At 60.4% G+C, this 8,429-nt stretch overlaps 1 protein-coding gene across 2 annotated transcripts; it reads right to left on the bottom strand.

Moving 5' to 3' along the window:
- Positions 1–2,363: 2,363 nt before the first annotated feature.
- On the bottom strand, positions 2,364–8,351 carry TCEA3 (transcription elongation factor A3). Of its 2 annotated transcripts, XM_061480194.1 has the most exons (14): positions 8,084–8,351; positions 6,895–6,957; positions 6,648–6,753; positions 6,300–6,441; positions 6,089–6,157; positions 5,900–5,968; positions 5,733–5,813; positions 5,465–5,542; positions 5,228–5,379; positions 4,817–4,872; positions 4,072–4,227; positions 3,423–3,569; positions 3,063–3,134; positions 2,364–2,943 (listed from the first exon to the last, which is right to left on the bottom strand). In XM_061480194.1, exons 1-14 carry the CDS (start codon positions 8,336–8,338, stop codon positions 2,935–2,937), a joined length of 1,455 nt encoding a protein of 484 aa, XP_061336178.1. In that variant the 5' UTR covers positions 8,339–8,351; the 3' UTR covers positions 2,364–2,934. The 2 variants fall into 2 exon arrangements, with proteins under 2 accessions (XP_061336178.1, XP_061336179.1); XM_061480195.1 differs by lacking the exon at positions 5,900–5,968.
- Between the last annotated feature and the right edge of the window lie 78 nt (positions 8,352–8,429).

Genomic DNA, 8,429 nt, shown 5'->3' with positions numbered 1-8,429 from the left:
TTCGACCCCAAAATCCCTTTGGGATTTGGGGAGTGGCTGCTGGTGTCCCTGAGCTCAGCAGTGCTCTGATGCATCCCTGTACTGGGGGCATGGTGGGTGTTTCCTGGCCTCCCCTCAGCACCCTCAGCGTCATTCCTGCCCCCTCCAACAACCACAGGGCTGCATTGTCCTGCTTGTAAAAGCAAATGAACTCCTCAGTGGGGCTGGCCCCTTCCCGTGTTCCCCACGCTGGGAATGCTGAGCATCACCTCAGGGATGTGACCCATGGGAGCAGCCCCATGGTGGTTTTCCCAGGAGAAAACTAGGGGTGATGACAATGGCAAGGCTGAGCAGATGGATGTGGGGTTTGAGGTCTGGAGAAGGCAGCAAGTGCTTGAGCTTGGTGGATAACTACCTGTGATTTTAAGGGCCTTTCCAACTCTAAGCATTCCATTCCACTCCATCCCATTCCATGCTATTCCATTCCATTCCATCCCATTCTATTGTTTGCTCAGCTTGCAAAGGACAGACCTCCCCATGGGGACAGGCGGGGTGGGATCTGCCCCAGCCCTGGCAAAGGGACATTAACACTGAGGGAGGAACTGGAGATAACATCTCTGAGCCCTTCGGGTTGCAGAAGTGGTGACATTCCCTTGGGAAGAGAAGGGACACGGCTGCAAACAGGAGCTCAGGTCTCCAGGATGGGCTGTTGTACACCCTGGGGTCTGTTCTACACCTCGTGCATCCCCTAGCTTTAAAGCATTTCATGCACGTTTTTACCCCCAGGGCACATTTTAGCAGCCCTCAAATGAAGGGAGATGATGCAGGAACGTACAAGGCTAAAAGCTGGGTGCACGGATGGCTCCCATGATGGTGGCGTGCATGCTGCACCCCACCATCCCCTGCTGCCCCCAGTTCCTCACCCCAGACACAGCCCTGCTCCCCGATACCTGCACTCACCCATCCTGACACACACCAGACGGTGATGCCACAGCTCAAGGCTGGGTTTAATGCCCAATGGGAGATGCTCCCATGGGCCAGAAGTAGCCTCAAAAACACTGCCAGCCTCCTGGGGGGCTGCCCACCCCAGGGAGGGTTCAGAGGGGTCCAACAGCTCCTTGGTGCTGAGGACCACAGGATGTGTAAAGATCAGATCCAGATTCAGTTGGGTTCCTACACAATTCCCACCATCCCCTTTCCAAGTGCTTGGAGATCCCTGGCCAAGGGTCCAGAGCCCCCTTGGGATGGGGCTCAGGACTCACAACGCCCCACTCCGTCCTTGCCACCGTGCTTTGGGGACCAGGGGGTTTAGCGAGGCATTGAGCAAGAGGATGGGGAAATGGGGTTGCCAAGGAAACAAAGCAGCCAAAGTGATGGGTTTTTCTTTGTTAAGGCTGGAAAAATGCGGGGGAGAAGGGCAGCGGCGGTGGGAGGCTGGAAAACAGGGGGAGAACCCTGGGATTGGAATGGAAACCAGGGATGCTCCCGTGCCTGGGTGCTGGATTCTGCCCCCGCGGGACAGGGCGGCCTGGCCCTTGCTCCATTGCTCCTCAGAGGCAGTGCAGGCACGGAGGGATCCAGCATTTGCTGTGGGGCTGGTGAGGGGACAGCAGGATCTCAGCCAGACCCAAAATGCCATCACCAACCGTCCCAGTCTGTGTCTCCCCATAGAGCAGGTCAGAGCCTCAGCCCTAGGAACAGTCTCCAAGAGCCACCCATATCCCGTTTCAACCCCTGGGAACTGCTGTATTCCCCTTGCTGTGCCCCAGGGATGGATCCTGCATCCCCACCTGGAGCATCCTCCCCAGGGGGACCTTTACATCAATGGCAGAGGAGCCTCCAGGAGCACCCAGCCCTCCAGTTTGCCTTCTCTGGTCCCTTTCCTCCTTTGGGATTTCTTAGGGGAGCCATAGGGTGTGAAGACCAAGAGTAAAACATGAAAGATCGCTTAATCCAACAGCTCTTCCATCCTCCTCCTCTCTGCCCATCATCAGCACCCTTATCCCCCACCCATGGTCACCGTGAGCTCCCCTATGTCTCCATCACATCTCGCTGCTGCTGGTTGATTCTGGTGGTGGTGAGGGACGAGCTGGGTACCACGAAGCTCCATCCCGCACCTCTTGTGGCCAAAGGTTGTGTCTCCCACCCCCTTTCCCTGGAAAACCCTCCCACTGGTGGAGTTCCTGCCCTGCCATGGGATACAGAGCACAGCTCCAGCCTTAAGTAAAGGTCTTTCATCACCAGGCAGGTGGTGGATGAGCATCAAGCTGGAGGCTGGTGGATCCAAGCCATGTTATGGAGCTGGCTGGGGGCTCTTGAAGGACCATGAGTGAATGGAGACACAGGTCCCAACACCCTTCAGAAAGCAGTCAGTGCTGCAGAGGCAGTTCACACCTTTATTGCTTTAGCTGGAGGGTTTTGCCCCACTCCTCTTGCCCCCCACATCCCTTCTTTCTTCCTCCTTTTAGTGCCCTTAAACCAGGACGGATGGTCCATGCGTCACAGAGTGCAGGGACATGGTGACATCCCACCAGCATCCAGGCACCCTACGACCACCCCATCTCCCTCTGTGTCCTCCCACTGTGGAGGAAGAAGGTATTTGGGTTAAAACCTGGCCATTTCCCACTCCTGGTTTCCCAGGCCAGTGGCACACCCCGACATCCATAGGGAATGTCCTTCCTGTCTATAAACAGACCAGTCTTCCTTACTGAGGATGTGTCTGTTGGCAGCGGTCTCCCTGCGCTCCCCAAGCAAACAGATGGACCACTTGGATTCACCAGGGTCTTCCCAAGCAAACCCATCTGTCACCAGAGCCCAGCTTCCTGGGGTGCAAGGAAACAGGGAGCTGGGGCGTAGGGACCGGAGCCACCGCATCACCTTCCTCCGCACCCCGATGTGGCTGTCACAGCATCCTTGTCTCACACTGCATCCCTCCAGCCCCATCGCCGGGTACCATCAGCAGAACTGCAGGAGAAGCAGAGGGTGAGCCCTCACCCAGCCCCCAGCACCGCTCGGGGGGGGCTCTGACACCCCCCCCCCGTAGGGATGGGGATGGGTTGGAGCACATGGGGCTGTGCACAGACCTTCCAGCGGTTCCCACACTCGTTGCACAGCACAAACGTGGTCATGGGCTCGTCGGCGCTGCGTGTCTGTACCTAGGATGGATGGAGCAGGAGGTGGTCAGAGGAGAGCCCCCCCTGCAGCCCTGATCCAGCGCTGGGGCAACAGCACAACAGGGACACGGAGCTGTTGAAGCCATGGGGATGCTGCGAGGGCTGGAGCAGCTCTGCAGCTCTAGTGGAAGGGGTCCCTGCCCATGGCAGGGGGTTGGAACTGGATGAGCCTTATGCTCCCTTCCGTCCCAAACTGTCCCAGGGTGCTGTGATTCTATAAACTGGGTGCCCTGGGAACAGCGGGGACCCCGGGGGCTTCGCAGGGCTCACCTGATTGTATGTGCAGTTCTTCTTCTTGCACTTGCCGCACTGGAAGAGGTCGGTGACGGTGCCGCCCGTCTTGGCCATCTGGTGCTCCCGGATGGCCTCCTGGGTCATGGCATTCCGCAGCTCCTTCAGCTCATCGCTGGCCATCTCCTGCCACCGGCATCGGGTCAGCGCTGCTGCCCGGGGCCTTGCAGCTCAGCCAGCGCAGGGCGCAAGCCGTCGTGGTCCAGCACCCTCCCCATCCTCTCCAGGTCAGCACTGGTCCTGCTCTGTGCTTTGCTGGAGGGCTCATGCCCATCCAGATCACCCCATCCTCAACCTGAAACCGCTGCCTGCATGTTCCCATGGCTCCCCATGGAGGGAGCTGCGCTCCCACAAGCTGGATGTGGGGAACATCCTTCCATAAGGAATGGAGACCCTCAAATGTGACTGGTGACGTTCCACACTGCGATGGGCTGGGGACTGCAGTGCCTCCTGCTTCCTCCCTGTGCCTGACGCTCCACAGCCAGCACCAAGGTGGGACAGGGAGATGCTGGGACAAGCACCACCAAGCCAAAACCCTGCCAGCCCTTGGGCACCAGCACAGCCTCCAAGAGCAGAGGCTGGGGAGGCAGCACGGATGTGGTCCATGAGATCCAGCCCCGTGTCCCACCTCGGCCGTCATGCGGGCGATGAGGCTGGGCAGGATGGCCCCGCACAGCACGTTCCTCCGCAGGCTGGGGTTCTTGGGGTCCTTCAGGTTGCTGATCCTGCTCCGCACTCGGTTGCGGTACTTCATGTCCGTGCCCTTCAGCTCCTGGAAGATATGTGGGGTGCGTCAAGGAACTGAAGGGGGTGAGGTGGAGGGATGCTCCCTGGGGTACCACATGGCCGGGTCTTCCCCTCCTTGGGCTTTGGAGGGTGAAGCACGGTTTGGGATGTGGGGAGGAAAACAGCGACATTGCCTTGCACCGTTTGACAGCCACAGTTGGGGTTGCACCAAAGAGCAGAGGAGGGGAAAGCACCTTGGGGTTGGTTCTGGTCTTAGGGGGCTGCCAGGAGACCCCCAAGCCTTGAGCTGGGGGTGAATGGGGGTGGCACCGTGATGAAGCTGAACCGGGGCTGGCAAGAAACATGGGTACCCACAGCAGGGTCACAGAAGCCTTGGCTGGGGGGGGGGGGGGATTCCCCCGGGGATGAAGGCAGATCCCTGAGCAGAGGGGTCTGGGGGAATGCACTGGAGCAGCGCGGGTGCCCCGGGGATGCTGCGCTCAGCATCACCCTCTAACAGGGCTCCGAGCTCCCTCTGCAGGCAACGGGGCCAGCAGAGCCCATCACCTTGTCCCCGTCACCCTCTGTCCTGCCCCCAGCACCACCCTTGAGCGCAGTGTGTGGCCCCAGCCCCTGTAAAGGATATGGTCTTCGATCTCCGATGCCATCTTCTCGCAGTTGACACCAAACTCCTTGTAGTCATCTAAAGGGCAGAGAGGCCAAGGGGTGACTTCGAGATGTGAAACCAGCCCCATCTCCCCATGCACTGAGAAACCCTCTTGAAGGATCTCACTTCTCCCTCTCAATTTGTCACAGGCACCCATCTCTAAGCAGCCTATTTTAACCCATCTCTCACCTCACAAAGAGCCCATCCCCACATCCAGCCCTTTACCGGACACCCCCCCAGCCTCCTTTGCTTGCCTTTTGGGGCTGAGCACTGATGCAGTTTGGGCCCCAGGGTGCAGAGCCTTGCTTGTTACTGCAGGGTTGCTCCTCTTAGGGCTGCCCCATAGGAGAAACAGCCAGGGTCGGACTCGAGCCCCCCGAGCCCCACTCACCATCCATGCGGAGCGCGGCCGTCAGCATCTCGATGCACTTGTCCCGCACCGAGTCCCCTGTGAGGTAACAGGGGGCCAGGAGGCAGGGGCTGGGCGAGAAGGGGCTGCTGGGGGTCCGTGGGGTCTCTGCTTTGGCCTTGCTGCTGTTGGCTCTGCAGGGGAGGACAAGCAGACCCCAGGGTCCTGGCGCAGCCCCCCAGGACCTGCACCATGGCACCGGGATGGGGCCTCTCCTACCTTTCCTCCTTGCTGTCGCTGGAGCTGCTCCGGGAGCCAGTGGGAGCTGGGGAAGGGCTGCTGCCCACAGAGGCTCTCCTGGGGGGGCACAGGAGGCGATGGCACCAGAGAGGGGCACACAGTGACTACGAGCGCTCAGAAACCAACGTGAGTCTCCCCAAGCGAGGATTTGTTCCCCATGGGAAGGCCCCAGTGCCCATCAGGTCAGGTCTCCCAACCATCCCTACCCATCCATGGTCAAAGCATCCCAGGAATGCCCTCTCCTTACCTCTCCCCTGACAGCCTCTTCTGTGAGGAGGAAGAGGAGGAGGAGGCCGACGTGGAGGACCTTGAGTCAGCAGAGTCCCTCCTGGCAGGAGAAGCCCCATCTCAGAGGTGGTGACAGGGACCAGGTGAGGGGACCAGACCCCATCCTCATCCATCCCAAGCACCCACCTCTCCTTCTTGCTGTCCAGAGGTGACTTCTTGGAGGACGCAGTGGGGCTCCGGCCATCATTGGCCTTTCTTCAGAAGCCCAAAGGAAGGGAGAGATGCTCTGGTGAGCCCATTGCACATTGCACACCGCATCCCAGTGCCACCATTCCCTGGCACAGCCTCCCCCGGGCTGGCAGCATCGACATGTACCTGTCCAGGCTGGAATCAGCAGAATGGCCCTGAGAGGAGACGGCGCAAGAGCTGGACTTGCTGGGCTTCCTATGGGCACAGAGAGCAAGGCAGGGTCAGAGGAGCCCCTTGCCCAGGGAATAAATAGCTCTAGAGATGGATAAACCAAGCCCAAGGAGTGAGCAGAGGGGTTTGTATCAGCCCCTCCAATGCTGGTGCCCCCCATCTTCACCTCTCCCTGTGCTTCTCCTTGTGCTTCTCCGCTGGGTTCTTGGGGTGCTTCACCCCTTCACTGGGGCAGCCGGGGAAATCCAGCCCCTTCTCCTTCTTCTCCCCATCCATGTCCTTCTCCTTCTTCGGGGTGGTGGAGGGCTCTGGAAGCAGGGTTTGGGTGTCACAAGCAGGGCCCAAAGCAGCACTGGGGGCACCTGGGGAGCTGCATCCCAGGCTGGGGGATGCTCAGCCCTTGGGAAGGCAGGCACTGATTTACACTGCTCCAAGGGAGCGGAAATGAGCCCTTGGAATATCCCTCCAAGGATATACATGGATGTGGGGAAGGGGCTGGGGCTCGGGGGCTCACCCAGCAGCCGCTTCCAGTTCTTGATGAGGATCTTGGCCGAGGCCACCACCTCTCCATCCGAGCAGTGCTTCCGCACCGAGTTAACAGCCACCCCGATCCGCGTGGTCTGGGGACGCGCAACAGGGATGTGTCCTTAGGGATGTGTCCTTAGGGATGCGCTGCCCAGCATGGGAGGGATGGGACAAACCCCCCTCCATGGGGTGTGCCCCTTCCAGCAACCGCTGCCCCCCAGGCCAGCCCCCCTCACCTGGAGCAGCTGGATGGTCATGGTGTAGTTGGTGAGGGACTTGAGCAGATCCAGAGCCCCTTCCTAGAGTGGGGAGAAGCCACGGGAGCTCCTTGAGGGGCAGGAGAGGAAGAGGGGGCTGCATCGAGGCAGCCCGTGTCCCCCTTTCCTCTCACCAGCATCCCAGGGCTGCTCCCTGTCCCCTCCAATGCACCCCTGTTAAAACCCCAATCCCAATTCCTGCCGCATGGGGTCACTCCTCCCAGCTGGGAAGCAGGAGCTCCCCTTAAAGCTTGGGGAAACCCTTCCATAAGGCTGAAGATAGCGACCAAGCCAGGGTAGTTCCCAGGGGGAAGCAGAAGCAGAACCCATTGGGTTCTAAGTGTTGGCATCCCAGCGAGGCACCGGCTCCGCTCCGGAGCTCGCCCCGGCTCGGGGTAAAGGCCAACGGAGCAGTCAAATATTAACTCTAAGGGCTGGGCTCGGCTCCGCTCCCCCACTGGCTCCCAAAGGGCCGCATCCTGGCACAGCAGCACCGCAGCAGAGCCGGGAGCCAGCTCTTGTGCCCTGCCTGCGCACGGTCCGCACGCTCGTGCAATAGGAACCGGGTGCGTGTGTGTGGGGCTGGGGGGGGCACGGTGCAGCACCGGCCCCCATTGGGTGGTGGTGGCCGGGCTGGTGGCCAAGCACCTGTCACCCACGGTCCCCTGGCACCGCGGAGGGCCCCCATGGCCCCGTATGTGCCCACATGTGCCTGCATGGCCCCCACTGTGCCCACATGGCCCCAAATGTGCCCACATGGCCCCATACATGTCCCATGGCCCCCAATGTGCCTGCATGCCCCCAGATGTGCCCACATGTTCCCCAAGGTGCCACATGTCCCCCGATATACCCCCATGTCCCCACATACCAATGGGCAGTGGGGTGCAGGAGAGAGAAGCACAGATTGGAGGCACACTAAACCCCGCTGTGGTGAAGCTGGGGTGGCACAAGCAGCGCCCCGGGGTGCTGGTGGGTGCTCAGCACCCCTTGGACCCACTCAGCACAAGCAATAGTGGGGGGGTGAAGAGCACCCCATCCCCTTTACCCTTTCCCTTCCTCCCCTGTCCCGCAGCACGCTGTAACACGCAAACATGCCTGTACACGCATGCAAATGTACACACGCATGTAAATACACACGTGTGTGTGCCAAGGGCTTGGCCACCCTTACCGTGCTCTTCCTGGCCACCATCTTATCCAGCTTCTTGGCAATGCGGACCAGCTCCTCAGCGGGGCCCATGCTCCCGGCTCCCGGCTCCGGGGGGCAATCCCAAAGCAGAGCCGGGCACGGCCAGCAATGCGGGGGGGACACAGGCAGGGAAGGGAGAGGGAAGCGGGGTGGGAAGGAGCAGGGAGAAAGGGGAAAAAGAGAGGAAGGAGAAGGGAGAGAAAGCAGAAAGGAGGTGGGGCTGTCCCGGCCAGTCATCAACCCTGCCAGGCAGGCGGAATAACACGGGGAAGGGCTAAATATAGCTGGGAATGACAGGCAGGGACATGAGGGCGGGAGGCGCGGGCTG

The sequence above is a fragment of the Pezoporus flaviventris genome, unplaced genomic scaffold, assembly GCF_033815535.1.
Source record: "Pezoporus flaviventris isolate CSIRO_AGI_PZ_B2104156 unplaced genomic scaffold, CSIRO_AGI_Pfla_v1 ptg000176l, whole genome shotgun sequence".
Taxonomy (NCBI): Eukaryota; Metazoa; Chordata; class Aves; order Psittaciformes; family Psittacidae; genus Pezoporus; species Pezoporus flaviventris.
This window is presented reverse-complemented; position numbering and strand designations above follow the sequence as displayed.

What these genes read in the sequence shown, in the direction of transcription:
- TCEA3 (XM_061480194.1), bottom strand. Translation starts at nt 8,338, where the DNA reads ATGACTGGCCGGGACAGCCCCACCTCCTTTCTGCTTTCTCTCCCTTCT. An exon ending in GAACTGGAAGCGGCTGCTGG is followed by an intron (nt 6,442 to 6,647) that starts GTGAGCCCCCGA and finishes CCCTGCTTCCAG; the next exon opens with AGCCCTCCACCACCCCGAAG. An exon ending in AGCGACAGCAAGGAGGAAAG is followed by an intron (nt 5,380 to 5,464) that starts GTAGGAGAGGCC and finishes CCTCCCCTGCAG; the next exon opens with AGCCAACAGCAGCAAGGCCA.